We start from the raw sequence: 15,083 nt of genomic DNA, 5'->3' as shown, positions 1-15,083 counted from the left end.
GTTGTATATCAGCTCTTTTTATATTTCATTTTGAAAGGAGATCTTGCTAGGTTGCTAAGAGTCTTACTGAGTCTCTGAGGCTGGTAATTCAGTCTCTTGAACCTTCCATCTCAGCCTCTCAAGTACTGATAATACTTCCCTGTTAGCATTTCTTTGGTCAGTTTGAAGCTGGACCAGTTTTGTTTTGTTTTGCTTTAATAATTACTCTCTATATATAATTACATCCCAGTGACATGTTTTTCTCTGAGATTTCATGTGATTTCCAGGAAGATATGTCTAATGGAGAGTATTGCATCTTAATGAAACTAATGAGGATGAATGGTTTTTTGAATATTCAGTTAATTATATCATTTTTTTATTTTATTTATTTATTTTTTTATTATTATTTTGGTGGTGCTGGGGTTCCTGGAAGCCCTTACACCTCCGGGCTACACTCCCAGACATGTTTTATATTTTTTATTTGGAAACAGGGTCTCCTAAGCCAGCGTGTGTGGCTGGCTTCAAAACTGTGCGATCCTCCTGTCTCCGCCTCCCAAGCGCGGGGATTACAAGCGTGCGCCACCACGCCCGGCTTATATATCTTCTTTTTTAAACCATCATGTATTATCCTTATTTCCTATTCTCGTGAAGGTGCATTTGTGTGTGCGTGTGTGTGTGTATGTGTATGTGTGTGGTTTCTCACTGGGAGTGGAACCCAAGTGTGTTCTACCTCTGAGTCACATACCTAGCCCTACTTTATTATTTTATTTTGATATAGGGTCTCATTAAGTTACTGAGGTTGTCCTCAAACTTGCAATTCTCCTGTCTCAGACTCCCAATTACTGGGATTACAGGAACGTGCCAACATGCCCAGCTTAATGACCACCATTTTAAAAGTTCTTTAAAGTAATTTTGTTATCAGCCTAAAATTAGATTGAATATGTTTTGGGAGGAAATTTTGTTGTTGCTGTAGTTTTTGAATATTTGGTTTCTAGAAGAGGAGAAATTAGATTTAAATTCTAGCTTTGCCATTTAGTTGTACTTTGAGCAATTAACTTCATTCCCATTTTGCAGGTGAGGTTGAGTTCAAGGCTTTTGTATTGTGAGGATTAAAGAGGTTAAAGAATGTAAATTATCAGGTCAACAGTATATGCTCTGTAAATAATGATTGTTATTATCACTATAGAGTAATTATGGGATTCCAAGCATTTCTTGTTGACCAGTTAAATATGTGTATCTTTTGGCCTCCCAGAAAGGAAAGGAAAAAGTTGCCAGTCTCTTGGGGGCCAAGACTTAGGAGAACGTGTGTGTGTGGTTTTTTTTTTTTTTTTTTTTTTTTTTTTCCCTCTCTCTCTTTAGTGACTGAAATAGAGAAATTATATAAACAAATGCTAGGGAACAGCTCTGGTACCAGTGGCCATTTGCCACAAGTTCTTCAAGCTGGATTTTCTCTGCCATAAAAGGCTTGGGACCAAGATCAGGAATGGTCAGATATTTTTAAAGGGGCAAAGGTTATTTTTAACTTCTTTCAGCCTAGTGAACTGTTGTTTTCCCAGATTGCTCCTTTACCTATCTGAAAAAGAATCTCAAAGGAATGATTTCATTGTATTTACCACAGACTACTAGAGTCATGGCTAATCTGATCTTGGAAATGATCACATTACTTTATCAATAAGGCAGAACATGAGAATGCAGAAGAAATTTGTAGAAATTGAATATTAGTAAGAAGTACTGGTCATTTAACAGAAAGAGTAAAAGGGATGTCTTTTTAAGTTCCATAGTTATATATAAGGTGATAAAGATAATGGCTTGCCCAACTTATTGAGAGAATAAAGTGAAATAACCCTGTTATAGTAGAGCAGAGCTTTAGGCTGAGATTTTTTTCCTTGGTACTGAGAATTGAACTCGGGCACGCTACCTCTGAGTTACACTCCCAGCCCAAATTTATTTTTTTATTTATTTGTTTGCTTATTTTTGTGGTATTGGGGATGGAACCCAGGGGCATTCTACCTCCAAGCTATACCCCCAGGCCTATATTTTATTCTTTATTTTGAAACAGGGTTTCACTGAGTTGCAAAGGGCCTCACTAAGAGGCCGAGGCTGTCCGCGAACTGCAATCCTTCTGTTTCAGCCTCCCAAATGCTAGTATTGAAAGCGTGCACCACCAAGCCCGGCTTTATTTTTATTTTTGAAACAGGGTTTCGCTAGGTTGATGAAAGACTCACCTTGCTGAGGCTGTCCTTTAAACCTGGGGTCCTCCTGTCTCGGCCTCCCAAGTACTGGGAGGTTGTGCTACCTATGCCCAGCTGAGGTTAAGAAATCATGGATACTAAAAGTTGTATCAGCAGGAAGACTATAATGAAACTAAGAGAGTTAGCTTCTTTGGAAATCTGGAATAATTCCTGAAAGCAAGAAATATGATCTTTCAAATATCATTTTCAATATCCTATTATAGTAGACAAAATAATTCTCTAGTCATGAGACTTTAAGGCACATAAGTATTTACTTTGTTTTGAATCTTTGATTGAAGCTTCATCACTCCCTTCCTTGTTTTCCTTAGATTGCTACCTGCTCAGATGACAATACACTAAGAATCTGGCGCTTGAACAGAAGCTTAGAGGAGAAACCAGTAGATAAACAGTCCATAGTAGGTTGGGCCTCGCAGAAGAAAAAGGAGGCGAGAGCTGGCCTAGGTAACATGTCATACATTTTCTAAAGTTATTATGCTTTTATTTGTTTAATTCTATAGTGTATATAGTGGTAAGCTAGATTTGGTCTTCTTTTGGTACATTTTTAAAATAAAAACATCATCTTGTCATTGTTCTTTTCAAGAAATACTATTTGAGCACTACTCTGCTTATCATCTGTACAAGGCCCTGGAATGCAATGGTGCATTTATTCAACGAATATTTACTTATTGTGATACTGGGGATTTAATCCAAGGGGTATTCTACCTTTGAGCCACACCTCCAGCCCTATTTTATTTATTTATTTATTTTTAAAACAGGATCTCACTAAGTTGGAGAGGGCCTTACCAAGTAGCTGAGGCTGGCTGCGAACCTGCAATCTTCCTGTCTCAGCCTCCCAAATACTGGGGTTACAGGCATGTGCTACCACACTCAACTAATATTCAAATATTTATCAAATGCTTGCTATGTGCTGGACACTGCTCTCAGTTTGCCTAATATTTATCAATGAATGAAAGAATCAGAAATTCCAAAGACATAAATAGCTTATATAGCAGAGGTAAAAATAAGATAAAGTTGTAAAATATTTACCAAATAACAATAAATGCTTAGGAAAAAAGCAAAATAGGAAAGAAAGAATAGCAAAGTGTGCTGTTGACATTTTGTAGCAGATGGTCAGGGATGCCTCAATAAATGAATGACACTGAATAGAGAAAGCATAGTAGTGAGCCATGTGGATATTTTGGAGAAGAATATTCTAGACAGAGAAAAAATCATGAGGCCTTGAAGCAGAAGTGGGCCTGGCATATTCTCTTCCTCCAGGAAAATAGTAGTAGAAAATGTATTTCTCATGGGAATTTAGCTTTATTCTAACAGATAAAAAGCCACCAGAGGGTTTTGAGAAGAGAAACATCATGATCTGACTTTTGACTCGATTGTTCTTGCTCCTGCATTAAGAATAAATTATAAGGGAATCAGGGTAAAAGTAGGAATCTAACTTTAAAAGCAATTAAAATAACCAGAAAGTGATGATGGTGTCTTAAACCCAGGGTGGTAGCAGAAAATGTTGATAAGTATCAAATTCTGGTTATATTTATAAGGTAGGGCCAACAGAACATGCTGAGGGATCAGATGTGAGATAGAAAGGGAAATTATCAAAGATGACTTCAGAGTTTTTGCTTGAGAAGCTAGAGGAATAGAGTTTCTTTAGCCTAGATAGAAATCTTCACAGGCAAAGCAGATTTGAGGGTGAAGCTGAAGTTCTATTTAGATATATTTTCATATGATTATCAGACATCCAAATGGGGATGTCAGAGAGGCAGTTATATGCTTAATTCTGCTGGAGTTATAAATTGGGAATACATTATGATGTAGGTAAAGACAGCTATAGATAAAGAGAGTAGAACTGGGGTCTCAGCCATGGGGCACACAAATGTTTAGAGGTCAAGGAGGTAACAAATAACCTTTAAAAGCCAGAGGGGATTCTCATGTTATCAGTAGATGTACACAATAAGCTTGAAGTTGAAGGTTAAAAATTAACCTTACTCAGGGACTAATGTTATTGGACAGTTGAAATGAGATAGGGCGAATAAAGATAAAGGCTCATTTTTCTAACTTACTTAGTCACCTCTAAGACGCAGAATGCAGTCTTTTGTTCTCAGTTTGCTTTCTTTAAAGTCTTTAATAATGCTCCCTGTTTTTTTGTTTTTGTTTGTTTGGTGTTTTGTTTTTGTATTTTTGTGGTTTTTTTTTTTTTTTTTTTTTTTGGTGGTACTGGGGTTCCTAGAAGCCCTTCTACCTCCGGGCTACACTCCCAGACCTATTTTTACTTTTTTTTTTTTTTTTTTTAATTTGGAAACAGGGTCTCCTAAGCCAGCACTCACAGCTGGCTTCGAACCTGCGCGATCCTCCTGTCTCTGCCTCCCAAGCGCGGGGATTACAAGCGTGCGCCACCATGCCCGGCTTAATAATGGTCCCTTTTTTGCTTTGTTAGTGTAACAGTTTAATAAGAAAACTACTTTTAGCCAGGTATGGTGGCTCATGCCTGTAATCCCAGTACTTGAGCTGAGACAGAAGGATTACAGGTTTGCAGGCAGCCTCAGCAAATTATCGAGGCCCTCTGCATCTTAGTGAGAAATTTAAAAATATAAACAAGGTTGGAGGAGGGGTAGTGCAGAGGTAAAATGTCCCTGGGTTCAATCCTCAGTACAATAAAAAAAAAATCTTTTTATAGGGGTGAATAAGAAACTGCAAGCAATCTGCAGACCCTCTATTCCAGTTTCCCATTCATAGACAATGACTTTAAAGTCTTTTAGCTGATTCTTTAATTGTGCATATGCCTATACCTCTAGATAATATGTGGTCTATTTATGTTTGCCCTTTTCGGCTTTCTGTTGACTTCTTTCCATTGTGAGATGAGAATTTAGTTTTCTTTATTTTGTCCTTCCACTTTTGTCCCACTGCACACTCCCCATCCTCCTAATAATAGGGTCATACTTGTGGTTAGATCAAAATACAATTTAGTGGTTTTTAGTATATTCAGAGTTGTGCAGTCTAGAATTACAATCTAATTCTAGAATACTTTAGCATTCCTAATTAGAGTTCATTTTTCTTCTTTTGCCAATAATTGATAATATTTTTGTTTTTATTACACACACTGGTGGATATGAATTGCTTTCCTACTGTGGGTTCTATTTGTATTTTGCCAGTAGGCAGTGATCTTGAGCATCTTTTCATATGCTTGTCATTTATATATTTTCTTTGCTGAAATGCCTGTGTAGATATTTTGCTCATATTTTTAATTGGGTTATTTGCTGCGGCTTGTAAACATTATATATTTTGGATGTAAGTTCCATGTCATTAAGTGATTTGCAAATATTTTTCCTTGTTCTCTGGGATGTCTTTTTACTTTGAGGGACGGGTTCTCACTTTTTTGTTTCAGTGCTGGAGGATCAAACCCAGGGCCTGACTCATGTTAGGCAAACACTCTGCCACTGAGCTAAATCTTCAACCTCACCTTTGTTGATTTTTTGATGGGGATCCCTTGACAATACATAGCTTTGTAATTTTTATGATTATTTTTTCTTTTGTCATTTGTACTTTTAATGTTATATCAAAAAAGCTATCCTCTACCCCAGGGTCACAAAATTTATTTCATTATTTTCTTCTTGGAAATTTTTTAGTTTCAAGTCTACAATTTTTTTAATTTATTTTTGGCCGGGCGTGGTGGCGCACGCTTGTAATCCCCGCGCTTGGGAGGCAGAAACAGGAGGATCACGCAGGTTCGAAGCTAGCCGCGCGCCCTGATTTAGGAGACTCTGTTTCCAAATAAAAATGTAAAAATAGGTCTGGGAGTGTAGCCTGGAGGTAGAAGAGCTTCCAGGAACCCCAGTGCCACCAAAAGAAAATATATATATTTTTGTATGTGATATGAAGTAGGTATCCAAATTGATTCTCTTGTATGTGAATATATAGCTTTCTCAACACCATTTATTCAAGAAATTATTCTTTATCCTGTTGAATTATCTTGGCACCATTGCTAAAAATCAGTTGACCATAAATATAAGGGTTTGTTTCTGAATTCCATAGATATAGATTATTGCATTAATCTATATCTATCCCATTAATTTAATCCATTAATATAGATTAATTATTTGGGGATTATCTTGAATACTCAGCTATACCCATAGCTCTTTCTATTTTTTTGTTTTGAAACAGGGTCTTGCTCTAAGTTCTGAGGGTCTTACTACTTGCTGAGACTGTCCTCTCAGATTCTGTCTCAGCCTTTCTGATCCTTCTGTCTCAGCCTCTCAAGTACTAAGATTACAGGTATGGGCCACCATGCCCAGCTTATTATAATGTCAAGTCTTTTTTTTTTTTTTTTTGTGGTACTGGGGTTCCTGGAAGCCCTTCTACCTCTGGACTACACTCCCAGACCTATTTTTACATTTTTATTTGGAAACAGAGTCTCCTAAACCAGCACGGGGCTGGCTTCGAACCTGCGCGATCCTCCTGTCTCTACCTCCCAAGCGCAGGGATTACAAGCGTGCGCCACCACGCCCAGCAAGTCTTCTTAACCATATAATTTCTGCTGCCAGTTTTTATACTTCTCTCTCTCTAATTTTGTATGATTTAGAAAAGTCATGTGAGGAAAATGCCATCAGTATTTCCTTCATTTAACACAATTTTTTTTTTTTTTCGGGTCTAGGGATGGAACCCAGGGGCTTTAAAACTCCGAGCTACACCCCCTGCCCTATTTTTTATTCTTTATTTTGAAACCGGGTCTCACTGAGTTGCAGAGGGCCTCACTAAGTAGCTGAGGCTGTCCGCGAACCGTGATCCTCCAGGTCTCAGCCTCCTGAATGCTGGGATTACAAACATGCGCCACCACGCCCAGCTCTAACACGATTTTTTTTTTTTTTTTTTCGGGTCTGGGGATGGAACCCAGGGGCATTTGACCTCCGAGCTACACCTCCTGCCCTATTTTTTATTTTTTATTTTGAAACCGGGTCACTGAGTTGCAAAGGGCCTCACTAAGTAGCTGAGGCTATCCACGAACTGCAATCCTCCAGGTCTCAGCCTCCCTAATGCTGAGATTACAAGCGTGTGCCACCACGCCCGGCTCTCTAACACGATTTTAAGTAACATTTCTAGATATTTTTCGAGAATTTTTCTTCCTTATGTGTAGAGATTTCTTTTAATAAAACAGTAGTTTTACTGTACATATATTTTAATTTCTTGGGGCTTTTTTCAGTTGATGCTTTAAGTACTTTATAATGCTTTCTCTTTTGCAACATTATTTAAAATATTACACTGAGTAAGTGCTCCCTTATTTACCTTGCAAGTCTATTGTAGTAGATGAGTTTTCCCCCCTGAATTTAGGGTCCCCTTTTTCATTAAAATATTTTCCCAGAGGTGGAATTCCTATGTTAAAGGCTATAACCACTTCTAAACTTGTGGTGAAGAGTATCTTGCCTTTAACTAGATATTTTTAATTGACTTTGTTAGTTTTAGAAATTAAGTCACCAAAAAGTTGCTCATATTCGCTCTTTTTTTTTTTTTAGTACTAGGGATTGAACCCAAGGGTGTTATACTCCAAGCCCTATTTTTTATTCTTTATTTGAAACAGGGTCTCACTAAATTGCAGAGAGACTCACAAAGTAGCTGAGGCGGCTGCAAACCTACGATCCTCCTGTCTCAGCCTCCCAAGTACTGGAATTACAAGCATGCACCATGCTCGTAATGAAGGACCTGCTTGGATTATCTCATTTAATTTTCAAATAACTACAACCAAAGATCAACAAGGTTGATCAATGAAGTTGACTTGGCCTTGGATCACACAGCTCTGAATTTATGGTAGAACCAGAGTTCAACCCTTTGTAGTCTGATTCTAAAGTGGTAGCTTGGAACTACTCTACAGTACTTCCTACTTTGTCCTAATACAGCAAAGTTCAAATTGAGAACAGACCAGAAGTTAATGCCGAGATTTCTCTATTTTGACTCTCTAAGCCAGCTTCCAGCAACAAATTGACTGCTACAAACCACAAACAATGTTGTTTTGATAATTGGGTTCCTCTGCTTTCCCAGACTACTAATTGACACTATAATCCTCCATTGCTGTCTTAGGCTGCATATCTTCTCTTCTGATCCTTTTTTTTTTTTTTTTTTTTTTTTTTTGTGGTACTGGGGATGAAACCCAGGGGCCTTCTACCTCCGGGCTACACTCTCAGACCTATTTTATATTTTATTTGGAAACAGGGTCTCTTAAGCCAGCCCAGGCTGGCTTTGAACCTGCGCAATCCTCCTGTCTCAGCCTCCCAATCGCGCGGGGATTACAAGGGTGCACCACCATGCCTGGCTCATCTGATCCTTTTTAACACACTAGCTGGAAGGCTTTATGTGCCAAGGCCTCTTCCTTCTTTCTGCCCTACTTTTCCCGGCCAACACCTCCTCTATCACTTACTATTCTTTTGGTTCAGCTAGAGATTCTATGGAACTTGAGGTGAGGTCAGTGAGCATCAAAACCATTTGGGGAGCTTTGTAAAAGTTTGTGTGTCTAGCCCAGGTATGGTAGCACACACCTGAAATTCCAGTGCTTGAGAGGCAGGGACAGGAGAATGGCAGGTTCAAGGCTAGCCTCAACAACTTAGCAAGACCCTGTTTGAAATACAAAATTAATTAAAAAAAAAAAGGGCTGGGGTGTAGCTTTGGAAGAACTGGGTTCAGTCACCAGTACCAAAAAATAAAGTTTATGTGTCCCTAAGGATTAATTTATTAGGGCTGGGGTAAAAGCCAAGTACCTGTATTTTTGTAAAACTTCAGGTAAATCTGTCATGCAGCTGGAATTGAGAACCTCTAGTCTTCTTTTGAGTGACAAAGATGATTATCTTAATCTTAAAAAGAAATCTTACCTGTTCTATTTCAAGTGCTTGTGCAGTCTTATGAGTCAGCAAGATAATTGTAGAATCAGTTTTTTAATGCATAGAACCCTCACCCTTATACATCTCAGCAGTAATGAAATTTAACATTATTCAGTAATTTCTTACTAGTCACCACAGAGGCAGTGGGCCTACAATGAGTAAATCAATGTCACCTGCCCTCTAAATTTATAATCCAGTCTAAGAGGCAAATACAAATATTGCAGTGCCTTGTAAACATTTCTCCTAATTATTAAAGTGAGTGAGAATTCACTTTCTTTGAGAAAGCAGGGAAAGAGTTTGCAAACACTGTACAAAGGAGTTAACATTATCATCAGAGCCATGTGCATAAGAATTTTTGCCTGGTAAAGAAGGAGCCAAGAAAACCACTGAACAGAGATGTGACATTGCACAGTTTGTTCAGGAAGCGCCAGGTAATGTTTTATAATGAGATCCTGAAGTAGCACAGTATGAAATAAGCCTGGAAACATAGGGTAAGGCCAGATGGCTAACCCTTTACAGAAAGAAGCTGCAAATTGATTGATATTAGCAGACTAATTCCTCAGAGAAATCCACTTTGAAGAAACCTTTAGAGCAGTAACCCAGTCTTTGCCACAAGTCATCAGATCTCATATGTGGCTTATAAGGGATCTGCCGATTTAAGTAGATGAAATACTAAATGCAAGTCTGTTTAAATATGTAGGACCATATAATGACATACTAAGCAACTATTAGAATGCAGTGTGTCTGTATATTTATATAAAGAGTTTTTTTTGTTGTTGTTTTTTGGTTGTTTTTTTTTTTTTTTTTTTTTTTCAGTACTAGGGATGGAACCTGGGGCATTCTGCTACACCCCAGCCCTATTTTTTAATTCTTTATTTTGAAACAGGGTCTCACTGAGTTGCACAGGGCCTCACTAAGTAGCTGAGGTTGTCCAGGAACTGTGATCCTCCAGTCTCAGCCTCCCAAATGCTGGGGTTACAAGTGTGCACCACCACACCCGGCTTGAGAGATTTAAGAGTTTCAGAACATGTACATATATATAATATAATCCATTAGGGCTTGGTTGGGGGTTTTTAAGGTCTTACACATATACTTTAGTATGTGCTAATAATAAGCACGTAGAAAAAAAACTTTCAATGTCATAAAAGTGTCAAAAGAAATTAGATAACCCAGCTGGGCGTGGTGGTGCACACTTGTAATCCCAGCATTCGGGAGGCTGAGACAGGAGGATCACGGTTTGTGGACAGCCTCAGCTACTTAGTGAGGCCCTTTGAAACTTAGTGAGACCCTGTTTCAAAATAAAGAATAAAAAATAGGGCAGGGCATGTAGCTCAGAGGTCAAATGCCTCTGGGTTCCATCTCTAGACCCACAAAAAACAAAAAAGAAATTAGATAACCCATTTCTGCCTATCCCTCTTCTCCCCTAATCTTCCATTAGAATTGGTGTATTAAAGGCTATTTTAGGACTTTCTCTCCTAAATTGCACTCCGCAACCCATTTAAATGGCATGATTGACTGTGTGCCTTGACCTGTGCTGAGGAGTGCCACAGGTGAAAACCTCTTTTTCTATGAAATAATAACTAGTCAAGTTCTAGAGCAGGAGTGTGAGGACCATAACCAGAGGCTCCATGGCTCACAGTTACAAAGTCCTTTCTGTAGCACATTTGGTAAAATGAGGTTTTCCGGTAATGATCTTCACTGAAGGGGCAGTATCACTTTTGCTGGTTCTAAACATATGATTGATGAAAAAAGTTCAAGCAAAAGTCAGTTTGTAGAATTTCTGTTTAAAGTAAGACTTCTTAATAGTGAAGAGCATAGGATAAAAAAAGGATAATAAACTGAATAAAGTTAGTACTTGGAAATCCTTATTCCTGCTAAGAGATTTCATTTTTATACTGGTTCACCCTAAATTTATATGAATATAATTCAAAATTAAACTTAAATATCAGAGGCTCAATCAAAACTTTGAAGAAATAGATGCTCTTGTTATTTGAAGACAAGAGCACTTCCAAAGATCTGGAAAGCTCAGAAGGAAAATGAGAAGATCTAGTGTTACATGTTGTAGACCCTGAGAGGGCCGCGGTATGAAGTGCATAAGAATTTGCTTGAAATACTTGTTACTGTATGTAAACAAAGGAACAAGGACAGAGAGAAGAGACCTGACCACTATATTTGATTTGCTTAACAGAACAAACATTAAGATTCTGAATGTTCTTTGGCTTGTGGAAAATGATAATTGTAAATTAAGCTAGAAAGTCATATGAGGCCTGATAACCTCAACAAATAATTGATAGACTTTGTTTACTAGATGTGAAAAGATGTCAGAGAATTAAGGTTTGCCCAAGTCACATAGAAAGTAATTGTGCCAGCTTTTAGACCTATGCATTTCTGAGAGCCCCTGTGCTTGAGCATCTGAGTGTACACAAGAATGCTAATAGCAGCTCTACATAGGAAACTGAACTGTCACTAACAACTTGTCTATCTTCCTGTTGTAATTGTCTATCCAGTGTTTGTTAAAGATGGTATAGAGTACTTACACTTTAGTATACTTTGTAGCTACTAAAAAACAGTAATATAGCCAGGTGTGGTGGGCAGGTTTGTAATCTCAGTACTTGGAAGGCTGAGACAGGAGGATCACAGGTTTGCAGCCAGCCTCAGCAACACAAAGCCATCTGCATTAGTGAGAGCTGTTTCTATTTGGAAACAGGGTCTCAAGCCAGCAGGGCTGGCTCCGAACCTGCGTGATCCTCCTGTCTCTGCCTCCCAAGCGTGGGGATTACAAGCGTGCGCCACCATGCCCGGCTGCAATTGACATTTTAAGAAGCAGATTACTCTTTATTTAAATATATTAACCCGCCCAGGCACAGAAGGGAAAGTACTGCATGATCTCATTTACATTGTATAACCTAAAAACTTGAATCCACAGATGCATAGAAAATAAAATGGTGATCTCAAATGGTTGAGGGGGAAGGAAGAAGTGGGGGGATGATTATTAAAGGATATAAAATTTCAAATATATTTATATGCTAGCTACAGTTACTGTACTATAAGCTGGGCATGTACTATAAGCACACGCCTTTGATCCCGATACAGGAGGCTAAGATAAGAGAATTTCAGGTTGGAGACCAGCTTCAACAACTTAGTGAGATTCAACAACCTAGCAAGATCTTGATTCAAAACAAACAAAAACTTTTTTAAAAGGGCTGGAGGTGTAGCTCAAAAGTCAAATGTCCTAGGTTCAATCTCTAGTGCCACAAAAAATAAACAATAATAAATTATGAGCAGGGCATGGTGGCATACACCTGTCATTCCAGTACTTAGGAGGCTGAGACGGGGAAGTCACAGGTTCAAGGAAAGCCTCAACAACCTAGTGAGGCCCTGTTTCAAAAAAGGAAAATAGAAAGGGGTTGGAGGGGTGGCTTAGAGGTAGAATCCCCCTGGGTTCAATCCTCAGTACTACCAAAAAAAGTGCTATATACATGAAAATTGCTAAGAGAATAGATTTTAAATGTTCTTATCATGGGGAAAGCATGAGATATTAGATATATTTATTAGCTTGATTCATTTCACAATGTACACATATATCAAAATATCAATTGTACCACATAAATATGTACAATGAAAAATAATTAAGAGATAAAAGTTATTAAACTGTATGTACATTATGGTCTTTTGTGTAGAAAAATTTTGAGGTGTATATATCAAATGCACAGATAAACAGTGCTAAAAATGGCTTGCCTGGGTGCTTTAAATTTTTTTTCTTGGTCATTTTCTATATTTCATAGATTTCTCAAGTTTGCTTTACAATAGATTAATCAAGAGACTGACAGGAACAGGAAAGTAAAATGCTATAAAGGTATAATAGGAATCAAACGACTTAGCTAACTACTTAACTGAAAAATTAATCCTTGGATGATTAAGTTAGCTATGGTTTTTCGTGGTGAACATTCAGGGACTTTCTATGGCTTTCGCTTCTTATTTTCATGACCCTCTGTTCATTTTTCAGTAACAGTAACAAGTAGCCAGAATACTCCGGCCAAAGCTCCCAGAGTAAAGAGCAGCCCATCCATTTCTTCCCCATCATCTGCAGCTTGTGCTCCAAGCTGTGCTGGAGACCTCCCTCTTCCTTCAAATACTCCCACGTTCTCAATTAAAACTCCTCCTGCCAAGGCCCGGTCTCCCATCAGCAGAAGAGGCTCCGTCTCCTCTGTCTCTCCCAAGCCGCTCTCATCTTTCAAGATGTCAATTAGAAACTGGGTAACCCGAACGCCTTCCTCGTCACCACCCATTACTCCACCTGCTTCTGAGACAAAGATCACATCTCCAAGAAAAGCCCTCATTCCTGTGAGCCAGAAGTCATCCCAAGCAGATGCTTGCTCTGAGTCTAGAAATAGAGTGAAGAGGCGGCTAGACTCAAGCTGTCTGGAGAGTGTGAAACAAAAGTGTGTGAAGAGTTGCAACTGTGTGACTGAGCTTGATGGCCAAGTTGAAAATCTTCATTTGGATCTGTGCTGCCTTGCTAGTAACCAGGAAGACCTTAGTAAGGACTCTCTAGGTCCTACCAAACCAAGCAAGACTGAAGGAGCTAGTACAAGTATCTCTGAGCCTCCTTCTCCTGTCAGCCCTTTTGCAACAGAAAGCTGTGGAACGCTGCCTCTTCCTTTGAGACCTTGTGGAGAAGGGTCTGAAGTGGTAGGCAAAGAGAATAGCTCCCCAGAGAATAAAAACTGGTTGTTAGCCATGGCAGCCAAACGGAAGGCTGAGAATTCATCTCCACGAAGTCCATCATCCCAGACACCCAGTTCCAGAAGACAGAGTGGAAAGACATCACCAGGCCTGGTAAGTTAGAAATGGTAGAAATGAAGGGGGCTAATTATAGATCTCTTCTCAAATCAGAATGCTTAAAAGAAAAATAGTAAAACTACTTATTCTTAGAGATGCCAAACTTAGCACATAAAAAAAAGGATAAAACTTTCATGGGACTTATTTATACTACAAATTTTTATACTAAAAATTGTTTGTGTAAAATTCAGATATAATCGGGTGTGATGTTTTATGTGAAAACCCTATTTACTCCCATTAAAATTCCTATCAGGATTTATACTCCTCAGTTTTGTTCCCTGATTCACTAAAGCCTTCTTCATGCTCTAGAACATCAATTCGAAAATATCTCTCCTTTCCTGTTAGACAGTATGCTATCCTTATTTTATATAGATAAAGCTGTTGTTCTTAGGAAAATTGCCAGCATCCATAAGCAGATTTTTCAGTTTGTAATTATATCTTAGGATTATTTAAAATAAAGTGAAGTTTAGCTACTTAAAAAAACAGAGAAGCCTTCAATGTGTTTATGGCTTCTCCTTAATTTTTGAAACTCAAGTTTTATTATTTTATTTTAAATCAACCAAAAGAGACATTGCCATCAAAAGTATTTGGGACTGAAAGCTGACTGAAATAATCAAATTTGGAGGTATCCTAAATTAAGGTTCTGTTAGTGCTAACTTCCTGAGATCTTATTTATATATAAAAAGAGCTATAAATTTTCCCTTTCTTAAGACTTACTGAGTTTATTTTTTTTTTTAAGGAATTTTATTTAGGAAATCTCTGAAGTTTAAATTTTCTTCTTCTAGGTCACCATTACTCCTAGCTCCATGAGGAAAATCTGTACATACTTCCATAGAAAGTCCCAGGATGACTTCTGTAGTCCTGAACACTCAACAGAATTATAGATTCTAATCAGAGTGAGTTAACTGAACTTCATTCCACTAAAACAAGATGAAAGAACAGAATGACTATGAAAACTGCCATCCTTTCATTTTTGAGAAAATCCTTTCTATTGTGAAATGTACCTAGTCTGGTTCTCCTACCACCATACTGTATACACAGCTTCCTCAGGGTAAATGCTGTGTTAAATTTCATAAAGTTTGTCATTCTGTAGCATTTTGAATGAAGTCTTTACTTTGTAGATTATGCTTCTTTACTAATAACATCCCAATTCATG

The 15,083-nt window shown here is 38.1% G+C and overlaps 1 protein-coding gene across 2 annotated transcripts in view; it reads left to right on the top strand.

Moving 5' to 3' along the window:
* The window catches only part of DTL (denticleless E3 ubiquitin protein ligase homolog), a gene marked incomplete at both ends in the record, with an annotated part of 53,170 nt that extends 38,359 nt beyond the window's left edge, over positions 1-14,811 (top strand). For both annotated transcript variants that reach the window (XM_080699528.1, XM_080699527.1), the window contains 3 exons: positions 2,540-2,672; positions 13,092-13,924; positions 14,713-14,811. In XM_080699528.1, coding sequence (XP_080555654.1) covers positions 2,540-2,672; positions 13,092-13,924; positions 14,713-14,811 — 1,065 coding nt within the window. The remainder of the gene's footprint in view (positions 1-2,539; positions 2,673-13,091; positions 13,925-14,712) is intronic.
* Positions 14,812-15,083: the final 272 nt, after the last annotated feature.

This window comes from Muscardinus avellanarius, assembly GCF_963383645.1.
Source record: "Muscardinus avellanarius genome assembly, chromosome: 7".
Lineage (NCBI taxonomy): Eukaryota > Metazoa > Chordata > Mammalia > Rodentia > Gliridae > Muscardinus > Muscardinus avellanarius.
The sequence above is the reverse complement of the archived record's forward strand: the minus strand, read 5'-3'. Positions and strand labels throughout refer to the sequence as shown.